Source organism: Sander vitreus, unplaced genomic scaffold, assembly GCF_031162955.1.
Source record: "Sander vitreus isolate 19-12246 unplaced genomic scaffold, sanVit1 ctg369_0, whole genome shotgun sequence".
Lineage (NCBI taxonomy): Eukaryota > Metazoa > Chordata > Actinopteri > Perciformes > Percidae > Sander > Sander vitreus.
In genome coordinates, this window is record NW_027595501.1 from 20,085 (window position 1) to 41,638 (window position 21,554).

Here is a 21,554-nt window from a genome sequence, read left to right on the forward strand (position 1 = left end):
ACCCCATACTCCCGCAGCACCTCCCACAACATCTCCCGGAGGACCCGGTCATACGCCTTCTCCAGATCCACAAAACACATGTAGACCGGTTGGGCATACTCCCAGGCTCCCTCCAGGATCCTTGCGAGAGTGAAGATCTGGTCCGTTGTTCCACGACCAGGACGGAATTCACATTGTTCCTCTTCAACCTGAGGTTCGACTATCAACCGAACCCTCCTTTCCAGCACCTTGCAGTAGACTTTACCGGGGAGGCTGAGAAGTGTGATACCCCTGTAATTGGCACACACCCTCTGGTCCCCCTTTTTGAAAAGGGGAACCACCACCCCGGTCTGTCACTCCTTAGGCACCGTCCCAGACTTCCACGCAATGTTGAAGAGGCGTGTCAACCAAGACAACCCCTCCACACTCAGAGCTTTAAGCATTTCTGGACAGATCCCATCAATCCCTGGGGCTTTGCCACTGTGGAGTTGTTGGAGTTGACGACAATCCCCCATCGTCCTCCAGCTCTGCCCCTACCATAGAGGGTGTATTAGTCGGATTTAGGAGTTCCTCAAAGTGCTCCTTCCACCGCCCTATTACCTCCTCAGTTGAGGTCAACAGCGTCCCATCCTTATTGTACACAGCTTGGATGGTTCCCCGCTTCCCCCTCCTGAGGTGGCGAACGGTTTTCCAGAAGCACCTTGGACCAGACCGAAAGTCCTTCTCCATGTCTTCTCCAAACTTCTTCCACACCCGCTGCTCCTCTTTCACGACAGAGGCTGCAGGAAATGCTCCGCCAGAGGTGTGAGTTGAAAGTCTGTCGGACAGGGGCCTCCTCCAGACGTTCCCAATTTACCCGCACTACCCGTTTGGGCTTACCAGGGCTGTCCAGAGTCTTCCCCCACCCCCTGACCCAACTCACCACCAGATGGTGATCGGTTGACAGCTCCGCCCCTCTCTTCACCCGAGTGTCCAAAACATACGTCCTCAGATCAGATGAAACGATTATAAAATCGATCATTGACCTTTGGCCTAGGGTGCTCTGGTACCAAGTACACTTATGAGCATCCCTATGCTCGAACATGGTGTTCGTTATAGACAATCCATGACTAGCACAGAAGTCCAACAACAACCACTCTGGTTTAGATCAGGGAGGCCGTTCCTCCCAATCACGCCTCTCCATCTGTCTCCATCATTGCCCACGTGCGCGTTAAAGTCCCCCAGCAGAACTATGGAGTCCCCCACTGGAGCCCCATGCAGGACTCCACTCAAGGTCTCCAAGAAGGCCGAATACTCCGAACTCTTGTTTGGTGCATATGCACAAACAACAGTCAGAGTTTTCCCCCCCACAACCGGCAGGCGTAGGGAGGCGACCCTCTCGTCCACCGGGGTAAACTCCAACGTAGCGGCGCTCAGCCGGGGGCTTGTGAGTATCCCCACACCCGCCCGGTGCCTCACACCCTGGGCAACTCCGGAGAAGAAAAGAGTCCAATCCCTATCCAGGAGTATGGTTCCAGAACCGAGACTGTGCATAGAGGTAATCTGATCTAACCGGTAGCGCTCCACCTCCCGCACAAGTTCCGCCTCCTTCCCACACAGAGAGGTGACATTCCACGTCCCCAGAGCCAGCGTCTGCTGCCCGGGTCTGGTCCGTCGGGGCCCCTGATCTTCACTGTCACCCGTGTGGCAGCGCACCCAACCCCATCGGTTCCTCCCACAGGTGGTGGGCCCATGGGATGAAGAGATGGATGCCACGTAGCTTTTTCGGGTTGTGCCCGGCCGGGCTCCGTGGCAAACCCGGCCACCAGACGCTCGCTGACGAGCCCTCCATCTGGGCTTCCTCCGGGCAGGGTCACTCCATCTCTTCCTTGGTCACTCATAGGGTTTTTGAACCATTCTTTGTCTGGCCCCTCACCTGAGACCACTTTGCCTTGGGAGACCCTACCAGGAGCACAAAACTCCAGACAACACAGCCCTCAGGTTCATAGGGACACACAAACCTCTCCACCACGATAAGGTGATGGTTCCCGGAGAAGAGTATATGACAAATGATATCTATATATATGGATGTTAGCAACTTCAGCTACATAAAGGAGTTAAGCATTGGGTTCCCTTCAATTGTACACTGATGTTGTCCTGTGTTGTGTGCTCTGGTGTGTGTGTCCAGATGTAGATGAGTGTTTGGAAAGCCCATCTTTGTGCTTTGGCGGTCGCTGCAAGAACACAGAGGGCAGTTTTCTGTGTGTGTGTGCGCAGGGATTCCTCGTGGATGAAGAAGGAACCACTTGTGTTGGTACGTACCCAGCCTTAAGGCCCTATTGAAACTGAAGGAATTATTCCATTCCTTTCCTTTCCTTTCCTTTCCTGTTCTTTCCTTTCCTTTCTTCTGGCAAATGAATCGCCGTTTTGAGGGGCTTAACATATGCAAACACTCACCAAAATTGGCGGTCAGATCAAGTCTGGTGAAAATGTACGTATTTCAAGGGTTTCGGGAATAGGCGCACAAAAATGGCTCGTTGGCACCCCCTACAAAGTTACAAAAATTGAGCCCCTGCAGTACGTTTAACGTAGACTAACAAAACTTGGTACACATATGACGCATGTCAAGATGTACAAAAAACGTCATTGGAGCCATACCCTAAACGCAACAGGAAGTCTGCCATTTTGAATTGAAAGTTCGAAATTAGTGCGATTTTGGCCATTTCCACATGTCGTACTTTAAGGAATTCCTCCTACAGATTTCATCTGATCAACTTCAAATTTGGTCTGTGCCATCTTAAGACGTTAAAGATGAAAAGTTATTAAAAGAAAAACTTTTCGTCATCGGGGGCGCCCATTTTGTGTGTTTCGCCATCGAAACAGGAAGTGTGTGTAATTTGAGTGTACATTGTCCAGTTGGCTCGAAACTTTTCAGGATTCATAGAGTCCAACGCTGAGGACATCTACAGGCAGATATTGGCTCAAAGTCATAGCGCCCCCTACTGGCAACATGAAGTACACCTAAAAGTGAAGGTGCTATACTTAATAAACTCCTCCTAGAGATTTCATCAGATCAACTTCAAATTCGGTCTGTGTCATCTAAAGACATTAACGATGAAAAGTTATTAAAAGAAAAACTTTTCGTCAAACGGTGTGGGCGTGGTGGCCATTTTGAGCATTTAGAGGCCTGAGGACATCTACAGGCAAAAATGGACTTTTGGTCATAGCGCCCCCCGCTGGCAACAGGAAATCCGCCTTAGATGACAAACATCATCCGATTTACATGAAACTTATAATGTGTGGTCTACATGTGATACTGAGCCGGCCCCTATACTTTAACTACACCCATGTACTTAGGCCATGCCCCCCTCATATGGCTTTTGAACCGTTCAAGGTAGAGTCTTATTTGAGGTATCAATGAACTCAGCAGAGAGTTTCTTTTTAATTGGTGATGGTTTGACCCACCCCCTGTGTTGTAGCCACGCCCTTTTTTTTAATAACTTATGACCCGTTTGATGTAGACCATTGTGTGAGGTATAATTGAACTCAGCGGGGAGTTCCCTTTTCATTGGTGTCGATTTGTAGTGTCTGAGTGCCACGCTAATGCACGGTCGCAAGGAGCGGCGTCCGCCACTAACCCCGATGTGCACACAGGATCGAGGGCCCATCCAACACTGCTTGCAGCTTTAATTTTTATTTGTAATCTTCTGCATGTGTGCGTGCTGCTATGCGTCCCTGTGTGTGTAACAAGCATAGTGTGCGCGCACTGTGCATAAGCCTACGAGCATTTTACTAATGCGCTGTTAAAATAACAATGAAATGTTGCGTTATTGACTTTAGACCAGGTTTTTGTTGGTCAGTGGCATGATCAATTTTTGCTGCCTCAAGATAGCAATACACCCAGAATGCACCTGAACACACCTCCCTGTAAGACCAGCACGCCCATGGGCCACAGATGGGCACAGGTGTATTTGCTATTTAAACGATGTGGGAGCTGGACGGGAAATTGACAACTGCGTCGGTCTTAAACTAGCAAAGACACTTGCGTCGGGCTTTTTTATGTGAGTTGTCTTTTTGTTTTTTTCCACTTTGCCCATCCCCTGGGAAATGAAGACACATGGTAAACCAACAGGGATAGGACCCAATGCAGACAGACTGCTGCCTTTCAATGATTTATGCCCAGTGAAGGTATATACAGGCAGGTGCAGGTAGGTGGGCAGGGCCAGAGTCAGGGCCAGGGTAGTTTGTATCCACGACGTTCCAGTTCCGGGATTGGTCAGGTGCCGTCGGAAATTCCTCCGGATGTCTTTCATTTAGGCCGGATATCCGTCCCCTTCCTCTTTCTTTGTGTTGGCGTTCTAACCTCTGGTGGATTTCTGAGGACTATGGTTAACTCCTCAGATCTCTGCAGGGTAAATCCAGACAGCTAGCTAGACTATCTGTCCAATCTGAGTTTTCTGTTGCACGACTAAAACTACTTTTGAACGTACACATGTTCCACCAAAACAAATTCCTTCCTGAGACTATTTAGCAGAGGCACCATGGCATCGCCCAAGACGATTGTGATTGGTTTAAAGAAATGCCAATAAACCATGTTTTTCTCCCATCCCGGAATGCTGTGTGGACTAGCCAGACCTTCCATAGCAGCGCTGTGGAGGAGGGTCTGACGAAGCGAGACTAGGCCCAGGGTAAATTTCAGGTTGTGGTTCACAAAGCACACAGCAACTTTGACGATCTGACAGTGAATGCCAGTTCTATACTGCAGGACTGACGAGGAAGAGTGGAATCAGGTGAACAGGTGGGCCAGGATGTCAGGTGACTGGCACTGGAAGGAAAGGTGTGAGTGCAACTGGTGGACAGTTAGAAAATGACAATCAACACACCTAACAACAGCAGCTGGAACATTTTGAATACAATGATTATAACGCCAAGTACTATTATCATTATCATAATTTTCCTAATTGAGAAGAAACAGATTGTCCTAAAAATAAGGGTTGTAATAAGAATAACAAGGTTAACAGCTGCATTCAGATTGTTCAGATTCAGATTGAACACGATGTAAATATTAACATTTCCTTATCCACGGGTTTTCATCCTCTGTGTTTATGTAGCCATAGCTAGTCAGCCACATGCACTGACCATGTGCAGAGTGTGTGACAGCACTCCAGTTCTTTCTGTTATTTTCCTCAGTTGACAGTTCACTTTCTCTTCATGTCTCTGTACCTTTATTAATTGGAGTCATAAAAAGCCTCAAGATAAGATTTTTTTTTAAGTTGAAATATTTTAAACTTGCAGAGCACACACATGCACATTTCATGTCAAAACAAGTCAAGCATTAGGACACTGTGTATGCAATGCATAACCACAGCCTAAGGCACTGGTCAACACTTGGTCAGACATGAGCTCTGCACAGGAACAAGCGCATACTAATAGAATTATAAGTCAGTGGAATCTTGGACAAGACCAGTGACCACATTGTTACCAGCGTCTGTACCACCCTCCTTCGTCCCCCTTATTGAGATATACATTTGAGGCACTCTGTCATTACGTGGTTTCCTGCCATTTCAACGCAGCCTTCCCCACCCACCAAAATGATACTGAATTAGGGCTGTGAGGGCAAACAGGACTGATGGTTGTTTCCCCAGAGCTACAATTAAATCTCTTCTCTGTGGAGAAGAGCTGTGGAGGATGAGGGATCAGATTATGACTTCTTTGAGAGGTTTATATGGATGTAGATATGCAAACAAGGTATCTATTAATAAAACCAATACAAAAACAGGCTCAGGAGTTTTAAAAAATATTTTGGAATCCTAAAAAATGAGTCATTACACTCTGGCGCAAAGTCAACCAACCAACAACCAGACTTTGCTACCATACATCCTTTTGACTCTTGTTTTCTCCATTTCGGAGGGTGCAGTAGTGGGTGTACAGGCTGAACAGGAGGGAGCTGAACACATAGCCCTGGGGTGGTCCGGTGTTCAACATTAGAGTGGGGAAAGTGTGGCAGTCAATCCGAACTGTCCGGTCATGGAAAACCTGGAAAAGTCATGAAATTTCACAATCTGGTTTTCCAGGCCTGGTAAAGTCATGGAATTAGTAAAATCCTTGAAAGGTTTGGAAAAGTCATGGAATGTTGTTGTGTGCAATTAAATTAATTGTTACAGTATTCTCACGCACACACACTACGCACTGCACAATCCCTATAGAAGCTACGCTACTCTTATAACTAATCAAACTGTGTCAACACCCTATGGATAAAGGATTGAAACACTACATGTTTGAAACATATACAGGAAAATATGAATCTTTACGGAATAAAACAGTTATATTTTAAAAGTTACAATATTTTAGAGCTCCAAATGCGGCTTTTTCGGGGAAGCTACTGGGAACCATATTTCAATCCATGCCTTTGCCCCACTACTACTTTTAAATTGTACTGAATTTTTGAGATGGACAGAATGTGCAGCCTAGGGTGTTCAGAGAGGGAGATGAGAAAGACAGTGTTTGTGTGCGTTTGTGCGTGCGTGTGTATATATATATTCTAAAGTAGTTCCAGATCTTGCACATGTCTCTCATGAATGCAGTTCTTGTTGCCTAGTATTGACTCCCTTTATTGCAGACCTCATTCACCCATCATAAATGTGGGAGTTTATTTCCTGTTTGCTGGTATGACAACAGACTTGAAATAAAAATTGATCCAAGCCTTTTCTTACCACCAGAAGACCAATGAGCTAGTTTTCAAAGATCAATGGAAATGCATCCCCGACAGTGCCAAGGCTCCTTTTCATGCTCATGTAATAGAGGTTTCCATTTTCTTTATGGAAATATTTGCTAAGACAGTCAACTTTTCAGTCCGTGCTGCATTTTTTATTCTTAACCCCCCCTTTTTATTACGTTTATTACAATTTGGGTTTTATTTTAGTAGCTCTGGCCATCAGTTGTGGACAACATTACCCACAGAAGTTACAGCTTAGATCTCAGAACAAGGTGACATCACTAAAATAGGTTCAACGAGGGGGTGTCATGCTGTCTTGGTAGCTAACCCTAGCCCACACAAATACCTTTGAGGTTTTCATAAGTTACAGAACGGATGGCCAGAGCTACAAAAATCAAACCCAGTTGTAATAAAGTGTTGATTTCCCATAAGCAGTGATGACGCTAAGTCATCAGCAGGCAGAACCACTCTAAGCCACAATGATTCAGCTGTAGAATAACCCTAGAAATATAAAGTGCATAATAACTGCAAATATCAAGTGCCATTAAAAGAAGTCATTAGCTCACAAACATGCATTTGGTCTGGGCAGAGTTTGCATGAATGACATCATGGCTTTACCATTCAAAAACCTTTTGGCTTATTTGACCAGAAGGACTTTTTTTGTTCATGCATGTCACACTAAAACTTGATAAAACTGAAAACATCACTTCCTGGGTTTAAAAACCTTAATAAAGAGTTCCACTGTAGCTGTTGGAATCCATGGATCTGGATCAACACATTTACTCTACATAAACAATATGTAATATGTAGGGCTGTCAAACGATTACAATTTTTTAATCGCGATTAATCACTGAAGTTCTATAGTTCATCGCGATTAATTGCATGTTTTATCACAATTAAAATTCTATTATTTTACATTTTCAGTACATTACAGTTTTTAAGTACATATTAACAATGGAAAACAATTCTTACCAGTGTATCTTGATTGGGAATCAAATGAATGCAAAGAAAGTGACTTTATGAACTTGACTATTATTTATTTACTGTAAACAAATGTGTGAATCTGTCATTATTGCACAATTACTACAAGTACCTAACCTAACTGAGATGTAACACTAACACGTTGCTTATACAGTACAAACAAAATGGTCCAAAAACCAGATGCCACAGCAGGACATTTAACCTTTACATTTTTAACAAGGATTGAGAACAATTGACTGAGATGTAACACTAACAACCACCGTTAAGGCAAACGAGTGCAAAGTCCAGCCAGAGTCCATATAGTGTTTAGTAACTCCTAAATAATGTTGATTACTCACTGACGTCCAGTGATCAGCGGTTAATGAGACAGAGTTTGGACTCTGCAGCAGTTCCAGTTTAGCTGCTTTCTCCCTGGAGTACAGGCTGTGTATGGTGAAACTACTGTCCCCCTCGACAGCAGTATATAAGACGGGTCAGAACATGCCAACCGTAGCACTTCTTTAAGACCCGAGTCCTCTACATGCTGACAGGTCTGCAGTTAGTTGCCACCCATTTTGCAAGAGCTGTAGTAATTCTTTTGGATTTGGTTTCATCCAGAAGTCGGCAAGTAGCACTCTCCAAAATACTGCTTTGCCTGAGCCCGCTAGCATCAAACTGCGTCACGTTAATATGCTTAGCTCCGTAGGTGGTAGCTCCAGCTTGATGTGCTTCGGTGATATTTTAATTCGGCTTTACACAATGTGCATATGGCTTTGACTTGTCTACTGAGCCGTCCGGGAGTTTTTTTAAAAGAAAAGCGCCATTAGAAGTGTGTTGCTGCTGTCTTTCTCCATGCCGGCAGCCTGCCTGCATTCTGCAGCAGAAGATGTGTTATGAAGAAGTACGGCAGCGCCAAAGGGTCAAAATAGTAGCCGTTAGGCACGACGCAAAGCCCAGTGAAGTGTAAAATAAATTAATCACATGCCGACATGCGATTAATGCGATTAAAAAAAATGTATCGCATTGCGTCGGCCCTTAATCGCATCGCGATTAACGCGTTAACGCTGACAGCCCTAGCAATATGTAATTTACCTACTGTTCAGAAACTGAAGTGCATGTCGACATGTGAGTGAAATCCTTAGCTTAAATCTTTGCATTGTGCCTGTGTGATGCAGTGGCTCCTTTGTGTGTCCTGTTTCAGATGTGGATGAGTGCCAGTATGAGCGGATCTGTACCCGGGGCCACTGCCAGAACACTGACGGCTCCTTTCTGTGTCAGTGTGGGCCCGGCTTCACCCTGTCCCCGTCTGGAGACCACTGTGATGGTATGATACATGGACACATTTCAAGGACCATACTACAATATTAAAAAAAGAATAATAAACTGTTTATTGAGTTACACCAGGCTTATATACTGTGGCGCCTGCACATTTTCGCGTAGGCATGTCCTGATTGGACGGCTACTTTTATGCAAATTTTTGTGTGCAAATGCATTCTCAGGATTGGAGAGGAGAGTATTACCCATAGAGTCCAGTAGAGGGCTGAGCCTGTGTGAGATAAAACTTCCTCCATCAATCGGTTTATTCAAATGTAGCCAGGTTTTTTTTACCATTCCATATAAACTAGGGCTGTCAAACGATTAATTTTTTAAATCACGATTAATCGCTGAATTTCTATAGTTAATCGCGATTAATCACATGTTTTATCACATGATTAAAATTCTATCATTTTGCATTTCAGAACAGTTTTTAAGTCCATATTAACAATGAAAGCCATTCTTACCAGAGGATCTTGACTGGGAATTAAATGAATGCAAAGAAAGTGACTTCATGAACTTAATTTTAAGAATTGTATTTGTTATTATTTATTTACTGACGTTCTTCATCAGTGTGTAAACTTGTAAATGTGTTGTAACTAAACTTGCTTTGCACAACATGGTGCACCTAACATTGGAATGCTTTATAAGCACTACCATGACACTTTTGGTCCTCCATACAAAGTCATAAGGGAAATGAAAAAAAATTAATCCATGTTCCACTTGCACACAATTAATATTTTTTTAATATATGTAGTCAAGCTCAAATCTACCCATGAATACCTTTACATTACTGGTGCTACCCGGAACGTTTTGTCAACATGATCAAAACATACTTTTGATTGTATGTATATCTCTCTAAATAACAGTTTGAACCTGAAACTAATAAGACTGCTGTGTATATTCCAGATGTGGATGAGTGTGTAGAGGAGCCTGGGCCCTGTGAGGCCGTGGGCCAGTGTGTCAACAACATGGGCTCATACAGCTGCAGCTGCCCACGGGGGTACCGGCAGATCAACGGCACCCGCTGCACAGGTACACGCACACACACGCACACACGCGCACACACACGCACACATGCACACACACACGCACACATGCACACACACACACACACACACACACACACACACACACACACACACACACACACACACACCATACACACACAGTTACACACACACACACACACACATACGCATACACAAGCAAGCACACACACACACACACACCCCCACCCCCCCTCAGTGGTTTCTGTTTTGTGTCCTCCCAGATGTTGATGAGTGTGTGGATGAAGCAGAGCTCTGTTCCCCCCACGGCGAGTGTCTCAACACAGACGGATCTTATCTGTGTGTATGTGAGAGGGGATTCACTGCAAACCTCGACACACCCTCCTGTGATGGTAAGACACACACACACACACACACACACACACACACACACACACACACACACACACACACACACACACACACAGGCTTTGGATACACATAGTATTAATATATAAAATACATTTTGGGTTTTGGTCTTTTTAAGGGATTTGATGACAATAAGAAAATGTAGAATATTGCCATTCTTACCTCTCAAGAGAGCCTTCAAAATGTTCCTTTGGAAGTCTGACAGTAAGTGCACACTTGCTCTGAGTAGTGAGCCAGGATGTAGTCAGTGTGAAGCTCTCTATGAATGCTGTTGTTTGACTTTGCCTTCCAGTGGGCCATTAAGAACAGGAACAAACCTAGACTCTAGAATGCTGACATGCTCGGACAACATGTCGTTTGAACCAACTCTTTTCTTGGTATTACCCGACCCTAAGACATGTTTAGACGCTCCATTTAGCATTGCCAACTTTATAGTACTCTGTGTGGTCCCTTGGCTTATGTCAGATAGTACGAATATCTTGGTTGTAGGAGGACTTCCTTACTACCTTATTGTTATTACCTAGAGGTACTGTATACTGCTAGTTAAATATGAGTTATTTGTATGCTCTCTACATGAAGACTTCTTTGCCTCATTTATCTCAGCTTGAAGGACTTAGCTACTGCTAGTGATATAGTTTCAACATACAAGCACTTTTACATTGTATATTAGATAAGTGCTGCTTCAATATCAACACTGAAGAAAAGGTTGCATGTTGATGTTATGAAAAGCAATATTAAAGTATCTATTTACATAGCCTATGATTTCAAAATGTACAGCCATATAGGAGATGTTCATTCTGGTTTATTCCATCACGTTTTCCTTTGTCACTGCCTGCATCCTTATGTTCTTCTCTCCATGTATAAGACACAAAATAAATCTTCAAGGTCTTTCACATATAGATGTTGCTCTTATTTCCTTTGCTCGTGTGCCAGAGCTGTTATAAAGCCATTTCCTACTTTAGAAAAAAACTGAGGGGAAAGAAAAAGACGGAAGCCTTCGAGCTGGCTGTCTCGACGAGGAGGGATATTTGTTGCTCTCTGCCTGATTTATGCAGGGGGCTGAGAATGAGTGTGTGTGTGTGTGTGTGTGTGTGTGTGTGTGTGTGTGTGTGTGTGTGTGTGTGTGTTTATGAAACCAGTTCAATTGAAATCCAGCTGCTTCAATTGCAGAAGTATTCTGTTTAATACACTGAATTCAATTTTCACCTTCCATGTCACATCCTTACTCTGTTTGGAAGGAAATATAGGAAAACACAAGAGACGTGGTGTGTATTGCTAAACGTGTGTGTATGTGAGTTTCAATCTGCAAACAATTAGCATTTATCTCTTTATGTAAGCAGATGTTCATACAATGAAAACATCTACAATAAAATAAGAAACAAAGTGCTGGAAAGGATAGAACAAATCACAGAGAAAATTAAAAACCAATCAAGGAAAAAGCCTGTGACACTTCTGGCTTTGTTTGTGTGTTGTCCAGATATTGATGAGTGTGGGCTCAATGAGACGCTGTGTGGCCCTCATGGCTACTGTGAGAACAGACTGGGCTCCTTCCGATGCCTCTGTGACCAGGGCTACCACGAGTCCGTGGATGGCCAAGGCTGTGTGGGTAAGTGTTGACCTGTTGCTATGCCTACATTAAGCTGGACGTATTATAGTATATTCTGTCGATCATATATACAATCAGACTTTACACGTAAACTTCAGGCAAAGTTCTAGCATACTGTGATAGTTTGCTAATAAGAGTCAGAAAACTGGTGAATGATGTCAATCCATTAATGTAAGCGCAAACAAGCAGCAAAATATAGCCACACTTCACACCAGCCTTGCATCTATCACTACATGTTCATGTGTACATTTGCTGTCTGCCACCAAGCACTTTCCTCCTTTGAGATAACTTTCACTAATGAAGCAGCATGTCCAGCCAACCCTAGCACCAGAGACCTGACTCGGGACCTGTACGGGGCGGATCAACAGTATATGGGGTCAGTCAGGTCCGGGTCAGGTCCTGTTCTATCACCGTGGGTCCCGGGTCTCTTTAAACATCATGTGTAATACCGGAGTGATCAGACAGCAGAAGTGCTGTGTGTGTGTGCGTGTGTGTGTGTGTGTGTGTGTGTGCGTGTGTGTGTTTGTGTGTGTGTGAGTGAACTGCGTCGGGCCGCACAGGGACATATGTATCACCAAAGCAGCCAGGGCTGTAGTACTCAAGACGTTTTTCTACTGTCACGGACTTGTCTTGGACTCGTTGGTATTTGGACTCCGACTCGTCTCGGACTCGGCCATTGGACTCGCCAAATATTCTAGTTGGTCTCGACAGAGTTCAGCGCTATATGCTTTTTTTCTAAAGTAACTTTCTCCTTCAAACAAAACCATAGATGAAGCACGCTTGTTTAGAAAACAGGTGTTGGTTTAATTCATAATGGATTTAGAATGGGCGTTGACATTGGTCACCTGGTATACACCTGGCTGTGTCATAAACATTTATCATCAGGTATCAATCATTTTCATTTTGGCCACAGACACAATGTCAGTGCGCACTTTATACTCTGGATTCTTTAGGACAAGGAATTAGTTCAAGAATGGGAACATGTCAGTTTTTTTTGTGAAACCTGTGTTGCTGTTCTTTGTTACATTATCCATTGGCAGTCCAGAATGTTCTTGTTACACCAGAATAACATTTAAAATGTGAAGTTGCACTTCAGCTTTATGTGACTTAAAGTGCTCATGTTTTGCTTTTTGGCTTTTCCCCTTTCCTTTATTGTGTTATATATCTTTTTGTGCATGTTATGGGTTTACAAAGTGAAAAAGCCCAAAGTCCACCCCAAAGGGACTTACCATCAACAGAAAACACTGTTCACCAACTGCTCCAAACAGCTCTATTGTAGTCCAGCCTTTACTTCAGAGACAAACGTGGTCACTTTGTAACACACGTTATAATGCTCGCCTAGCTGCTAGCATGGCACGCCCTCATACTCTGCTTCTGACTGGCTAGTAGTCCTTACCTAGCTACTGTCAGGGCACACCCTCATACTCTGCTTCTGACTGGCTAGTAGTCCTTACCTAGGTACTGTCAGGGCACACCTTCATACTCTGCTTCTGACTGGCTAGTAGTCCTTACCTAGCTACTGTCAGGGCACGCCCTCATACTCTGCTTCTGACTGGCTAGTAGTCCTTACCTAGGTACTGTCAGGGCACGCCCTCATACTCTGCTTCTGACTGGCTAGTAGTCCTTACCTAGGTACTGTCAGGGCACGCCCTCATACTCTGCTTCTGACTGGCTAGTAGTCCTTACCTAGGTACTGTCAGGGCACGCCCTCATACTCTGCTTCTGACTGGCTAGTAGTCCTTACCTAGGTACTGTCAGGGCACGCCCTCATACTCTGCTTCTGACTGGCTAGTAGTCCTTACCTAGCTACTGTAACTTTAAGTGAAATTATATAAATACTTAAAATAAATAATATGGCTTTATTTGATCCTATAGTGTGTTCCTCTGCATTTGCTTTTTGATTATTACAAAGAATAAAGCAAAACGATCATCTTAAAATAGAAGATATACTCTCTTACATCACAGTAAAGCAGGGGTGCTAAGCAGCTGGGGGTGAAGTCTGCTGCCCCCACTCAGGGTGTGGCTGGGGCGAATTTGGAGGTACCAACATGAACACTAAGGAGAGCAACTGACAGAGAGAGCACCGGGAAGCCTGGCTAGTTACACTATAAATAGTCTCGTATTGTCAGACCTTCCTCCACAGCGCTGCAAAGGAAGGTCTGACTAGTCCACACAGCATTCCTGAATGGGAGAAAAACATGCTCTGGTTTATTGGCATTTCTTTAAACCAATGTGTTTCTTAAAGAAACTTAAGAAAGCAAAATCGGCATGTGGTTTCCGCCTAGAACATCATTGGTGTAGCAAGCATCAGTGCTATCGGTGAGGTGCCTGCAGAACCCAAAGGATACTTAAAGAAGAACCCCACCCAGCTAAGGCTTGTTACCCTACTACCGTCTGGAAGAGCTGGAAGTACCTGCTGTCCTACCACCAGACTACGGAGCAGCATCCATCCTCAGGCTGTGATACTCCTCAACTCACCTCATCATCTGTACCCCACCATAAATTAATGACATGGAAGTTTCTGTAATGCTGGTTTGTAATGTTTAAGTGACACGCGGGACAAGAACAGGGTGAAAGTCCTGTGTTGTTTGACCCATCCACCACATCAACCTGCCTCCTTACTGTTCATACTACGTCATCTTACAGCGCTGAGCTGCTTCTCTGCCCGGTGCGTCCCATACAGATGCTAAAGGGGGCCTTATGCGTCTCTATCTGACACTAAGGGCCACTGACCAAGCATCAGTATTTGACAAGTTGGGAATTAAAATGAGTTGACCATGGTGAGAGGCACCATGAAGGAGATCACATTTCAGTAGCTGTGGGAGGGGGAACGGAGCACGTTGTGTTTGTTTGCAAAAAGTTCATGTGTTTTTTTGGTCATGGGCAATATATGACAGAGTTAGTCTCACAGACAACTGTGCTGCTAGTATGGAAATATGAAAGGTGAGCTGAAAAAGATTAGGCAAAGTGTAAAGAGCTAAACCAAATCGAGTTAGTATAACCTCACCGCAGGAAAAAAGGCATTGCTTAGAGACACATTTACCGCCATCATGTGGTCTGGAATCGCTGCACTATCATTACGGACTTTCTCATCAGTCTCACTCAAGAGTGTATGGCTGCAGCCTGGAGACCTCCCGTCTCATGCCTCCCGTCTCATGCCTCCCGTCTCATGCCTGGGCATGTCCAACGGTAAATTCAGATGTTCAGAATACGAAATCTCTAATTATTTTCTAAATGAAGTCACATTTAAGTTAGTGAGCATGAGCAATTAATTGAAGGCCGTTTAAACTCTTAAATTAAGCCATACATAGCCTATAGTTGGCAGATTTGTGGATGTTAATGTCTCCTGATGTTAACGTTTGTTGTTTATTTGATGAAACCTGCGATGACTTTACTTTTTTTTTTTATTAATGCTTTATTTGCAAATTCATAACATTAAAAGAAAGGACAAGTGTAACATAAAAAGGTATGCCAAATGAAAAAATATAGCTCAACAATGAAGCCACCCATATAATACTAAAATTAATACTTTTTAACATGAGACCAGAGAAGAGTAGGCTACAATAAAAAGGTTTTCATGCTTCACATTAGAAGGATCTGATACCTAAAATTTAGATAAGAGGAGGTTTACCAATATTTTATTATAGGCTAAATCTTTTTAATCTTCTATAATTTCGAAAGCTCCATTTATGGATATGAAATTTGACAACAAAAATTATGGATTAATATAACATATTGGTTAATCTCCTCCTTTCTGAAATCATAAAACATTTAAAACTGCATCAGGGTTTAAGCGTTTGTTTAAGCCATATTAGAGGGTTTAATTTCGAGGTCCGAAAGGCGCATTACTGACGTGAGGCCTCCTCAAGTGTAATATTGTGATTATACAACAATAGTTACCAACAAAATAAGTGATAATCAATCTGTATTCATAGTGTGGAGCAATTCGCTCTTGAAATACAAAAAAAAACAAAACAGCAGACAGGATTTCTAGTCCGTCCCTGTTTAGTAAACCAGCCAATTTGAGCTATAGCTTTGTAGAGACCGTGGGATTTATCAAACTGAATCCCGCCCGCACATATAAAAACAAAACTGCTTTGCTAGCTCCATCGTGTTGTAACTAAGACATCTGCTGAAAAAATAATTGTATTCATTAGCATGATTGCCGTTCTGTTTAGTGCAAAAACATCGAAAACACCGTACGAAAACATAGCAGACCAGACACAAGCTTTTATTTAGAAAAGTCGAAGTTCTGGGATGGCACCAGCCGGGAGGGCATGAGACGGGAGGTCTCCAGGCTGCAGCCATACCCGATTTGTCTCACTCGGGAGTGGCTCAGACAAGTGCAACACTTAGTGGTAAAATTTGGTACACCGGTCGGGTCTGGTGTTTAGCTTAAAGGTGCTCTAAGTGATGTCACGCATTTTTTTAGGCTACAACATTTTTTGTTACATACAGCAAACATCTCAGGGGAGATACCTGTCCCCTGAACACACTGAAAAAAAACACGGTCTCTGTAGACAGCCCAGGCTCCACAAACGCCAACAAAAACAAACTGTGCCAACCTGCACCACCAAACAGTCTTCCAGCGTCCCAGCCAATAACCGACTAGAAGGATTTGGAGGTAGGGGTTGGGGGGTTAGTGTGCGGAAGCACGGAAGGGAGGGAGAGGGGAAGGGAGGAGGGAGGGGCGAGCTAGCATCGTTTTGTTTGAAAATACTTTGAACGTCAACAAGAAGTGCCATCACCCAACATCGCTTAGAGCAGTGGTTCCCAACCTGGGGTCAGGGGGGTGGCAAAGATCACAGGGTGTGCGCAAGTCTTTATCTGGTTTGAGGTTGAAAATATTTGCACATGTTAAACAAATTATGATAATACACTAGAATATATAATTTATACAAAAGTCTGTATAAAAACGATGTATTTTTGTTCTCACTTAAAATTGTAGGCAGGCTACTTAGTACGCCAAACCCCCGGGACCTCTTAACCTGGGACCTTTGCTGTCATCAGGTCAGCTGCTAGCTGCTATCATCCTCGTTTGTCCTGCCGCCACAGCATCACTATTTTATGAACGAAACATGTCGGAGAAACGTAAAAGTGCTGATAACTACTCTGTATCAAAAAAGAAAGTAAGGCTCTATCTCGAGAGTTACCTCAACTTCGGTTTTGGAGGGGGGGGCTCAGCTTTTCTTAGACATAAGTACGGGGAGCGCCAAGGAAAAAAGGTTGGGAACCACTGGCTCCTAGCACCTTTTAATAAAACCAGTTTCCAACTTTCTACACCCGCCCATGCCTAGTTTCACGTACCAGTTCCACATAGACTGAAACTTCAACTTCTTTCACCATTTCTATCTTAACTGCCACTTCAGTTGTCTCACTATTTATGCTTCCACTGCCACTTTTGACACATTTGTAGTGCCTCAATGTCAAGAACAACCTCATTTCGTTTGATATCTTCAACTTGAGCTATTATTGCCACAGAAAGATACCAAAAAGCTCCAGTGTCAATTTTTAACTGACAAACATTTTAACAGGAATTTTCGTCATATAGTCTGGACTTTTCCAGTCTAATAATACATCTCAAATGAATGTCTGGTGTCTCTTTAGGTTGAGATAAATGAAGGCCCTAGCTATTATTGGAGAATTTCAGGTATTACCCCTGCTGTGACCTATGGCCTCAGTTGTTTGTCTCAGATAATCTTTGAAAGCAACATTACCAAGTATTGCAGACACACTATCCCAATGAGGACTACATGGAACTAATGTTGATGGGAGTTGGTAGTCTCCCCAAGATACCGAGGCTCCACCTAGTCCATTTTCCTCCAGCAAGAAGGAACATCAGAGCAGACTTCCCCCTGCTGAACCCTGATAGAAAACTTCCCCTACACACATTCTCCCAGTGACTAGCCCTGCCAAAACACACACACACACACACACACACACACACACATAAAATACAGACCAGCACGCTCTTATCCTCATACCTCAATTGAGTATGTGCTTACACACACTTCCCATCTGGGCTTTGGCAATGCTACTGGGTCGCACCCAAGTTCAGTCCAGCCAGCTGCCTCCTCTTCACTGCCAAACCATCTCACACACACACACACACACACACACACACACAAAATACTGAAAAAAAACAAGCATGGTGGTGTACCACTAAACATTCAGAATGTGTGCGGTCCAAGGGTGTAATACAGTTTTTTTCTATTGCTTAAGCACTATTTTGAAAACAGGGACTGGTTTTTCAAAAAAACTACACCCAATCAGCAGAACCACACACCCAATTAACAGAACACCTCAGACCCTTTGCAAAATGAAACACTACTGTTACGTCTCAGAGAATTTGAGGAGCAGAGCAGGCGAGAGTGGTTAGAGCTGGAGAGTGGTTAGAGCTGAGGGATTTATTACAAAAAAAAACAAAGTACACACCAACAAAAGGAGTCCGTAGTGCAGCAGGCAAAAAACTAATTCCAGAATGTGGTGGACCAGAGAACAGGGAATCCAAAAAACAAAGGTAATGAAAAAACAGGAACTTGAGAAGAAAGAAAATCCAAGGATAAAAAGACAGCATAGAACCCGACTGAAACCGACACATGAAAACACTACAACAATCTGACACAAGACAAGGGGAACAGAAAGGGTGTTTCTCAATCTCAAGAATGCAAAGAACGGACTTGTGTTCTTGCTGGTTGTTCTTGGAAGAATGAACCCGCAAGTTCACAAGCACAGAAAACTCTGTTAACAGTTTGAGACGATGCATTCTTCCTGTTATTGCTCAACCCCCCCCCCAGCACAGAGGCTACCTGCAGGGCTCCAAAATAACAGCTAGAAATAAAAACCACAACAATATAACCACTTTGTATTTAAACAATCTCCGGACAAGAAAACCTCATAATGCTACAACTATTGCAATGATTTTGAAAAATAAAACTTATTGAGCTTTAATTTTATTGTTTATGGTTTAGCTCAAACACTCCTTACTTATTCAAAAGAGTGGAACATGATCCCTACTATTATTAGTGTATAAGTTTAAGTCAGTTTAAATTAAAAAATAAGTAGGCATATGCACTGGTGTGTCCTAGGTGTTCATATTAGTGTTATGTGGAATTATCATTTCTATATTATTGTAGTGCACTGTATATGCCCAGGGAGATGGAAATTAACAATTAAAATTATAAAGGTTGGTGTCTCCCCTTTAGTCTACATAACATGCCATAGCATGTTACCACTTTATGTACAACTGTTCATTTATCATACAGACTGAAACTCAACTTCTAATAAATCAGAAAACAAATACACCAAAAAAATATGAACTAAATACTAAATCTAATGTATACCTATGGCATCATTTAAACAAGTCTCCCGAAAAGAAACGGGTATATCTGTCTCCCCTGCCTCTGCCTGCTGCGCTGTGTGTGTGAAGCTGCGGTGTGTGTGTGTATGTGTGTGAGTGTGTGCTTGTGGAGTTTAACTCTATAAAGACAGTTAACCACAGGTTCCCGTTAATCTTATGATGGACATGTGTTGTGATATTTAAACAAACGAACCGTCAACGGCGAAATAAAAGCCTCTTATTTACGAGAGCAGTCTGAGAGACCTCCAGCTTACAGCGAGGTGTCTGAGCATGACTGGCCCAGCCACGAGCTAGAAGACGGGGCAGGTGCCTGCTGGCTGTCTCCTCACTTCATGGAGCTTCTCAACTCCGAAAACTTGGGAGCAAATTGTCAATTCGGCAAAGGTTTTCGCAAGACTGCCTATATTCAAAATCGAAACAGTTAATTTCTCGCCAAAAACGTTCTCAGTAGTGAATTTAGTGATGAATAAGATGACGAAAATTATTAAAATTGTCCCGTTGTTGGTCTTTCTATGTACCGGAAACCTGACCATCATTGAATGCCGAAATGAATGTTGGGATACGGGTGCTGCGAAGTTCATACAAGTTACCAACCAATGCATCCTCGGTAAAATGGGCGTGTCAAAAACATTTCCGGGAATTTTAGCTGTTCTTGGTGAAATGCGAACTTGTGTATTGGGACAGTACTTTGGCAACACGAGATGATGTTTCACAGGGACACAAGTCCATAGAAGAACACAGATTGAGAAACGCCCAAAGACTAAATACACCAGCTAACGAGCAAACACGGGACAGGTGACAATAGGGCTGGGGAACAGGTGGAACACATTAGACAATCACATGGGCGGGAAAACTAAAAGACAGGAAGTAAAGCAAGACAAGACAAGACAGAAAACCAGACCAAAATAAAACAGGAAACAGAAACATATACAATAATCAGAATAATACACAATCAAAACAGGAAAAACAGAACATACACCATCAGCAGAATAATACACGATGAAAACAGGAAAACAGAAACCTACAAAATCACAACTACACTAATTTATAAAAAACATATTTTGTTACAATATGAAACACGTTTCATATGACTTAATTCAGTTTGAACCAGTTACACACTGCTGTTGCTAACCTAAAACACGTGTAGAAATTCTTCTTCTCAGTGATTAAAGTACTGTAAATGAAGTACACAGAGAAAGTGCAAATATACAATACGTCCACCAAACACAACACAAGACCAATGCTGCAGACTGAGGAAAATATAATGTATTTCTCTCCACATACCCAAATCAGTCAACATGGAAAATCACAACAAAACATGTCCCAGTTTCCATGCTACTACAGTAGTGTGCATAACACTGTTAGCTCAGCAAACAACAGACACACATAAAATACTGTATCCAGTACAGGTTACAATTACAGTAAAAAAAAAAAAAACTGAAAATACAGTACAGAAAATACTAGACTTACCTGCTGCATTTTTTGATGTGCTTAAACCTGATTGGTGTGTCTACAATTAAGCAATCATGTGTTGCGTACCTGATGGCTGTGTTTCACAGATCGGCTCATAGGTGTGGTCATTTGACAGTCAGTGCTTTGGAATTGTAAGGAAGTGCAAAAAGTGTGAGGCAGACATTGTGCTGTGTGATAGTGGTGCACATCTGGGCCAATGTTTTGCTCCTTGAGTGTAAGGTTTTGATAATTGTGCTATGTAAAGATAGCAGGATTGCTACTAAGTCTGTTCCGTTCTGAAGATCCATTGGAGCAATTCTAATTCTTAATTAGAATGGGAATGGCCATCCTGTCCAGCATGAAGAGCCAAAAAGAAATAGCACATCATTGCAAAGAGCCGCTGACACATGTTGCACACAATACATCAAAGTGAGGAATAGGCCTAATGACATAACACAGGTCTGATAGCCAACACTTCAAACTGTCATCTTTGGAGAGAGGATAACAACAAACATCTCTGAGGCTCGTCTTCAGTGTATGGCTTTTAGAGCGAGATCTTCCATGCCAGCTGATATGATGCCAATGTGACTGTCTCTGAGTGCTTCATACATTCAAACACACACACACACACACACACACACACACACACACACACACACACACACACACACACACACACATGTGGGAGTGGCCAGGCTAGAGGTGGTGCGGGGTGTTGTTGGATGACCACCAAACACACGGAGAGACAGAAAAAGATAGGGAGCAAGAGAG

The 21,554-nt window shown here is 43.2% G+C and overlaps 1 protein-coding gene across 1 annotated transcript in view; it reads left to right on the forward strand.

Annotated features, from left to right (window-relative positions):
- ltbp1 (latent transforming growth factor beta binding protein 1) overlaps positions 1 to 21,554 on the forward strand; it is a gene marked incomplete at its 5' end in the record, with an annotated part of 54,881 nt that overhangs the window by 14,562 nt on the left and 18,765 nt on the right. The window contains 5 exons of the mRNA XM_078245083.1: positions 2,147 to 2,272; positions 8,835 to 8,957; positions 9,857 to 9,982; positions 10,221 to 10,349; positions 11,843 to 11,971. Coding sequence (XP_078101209.1) covers positions 2,147 to 2,272; positions 8,835 to 8,957; positions 9,857 to 9,982; positions 10,221 to 10,349; positions 11,843 to 11,971 — 633 coding nt within the window. The remainder of the gene's footprint in view (positions 1 to 2,146; positions 2,273 to 8,834; positions 8,958 to 9,856; positions 9,983 to 10,220; positions 10,350 to 11,842; positions 11,972 to 21,554) is intronic.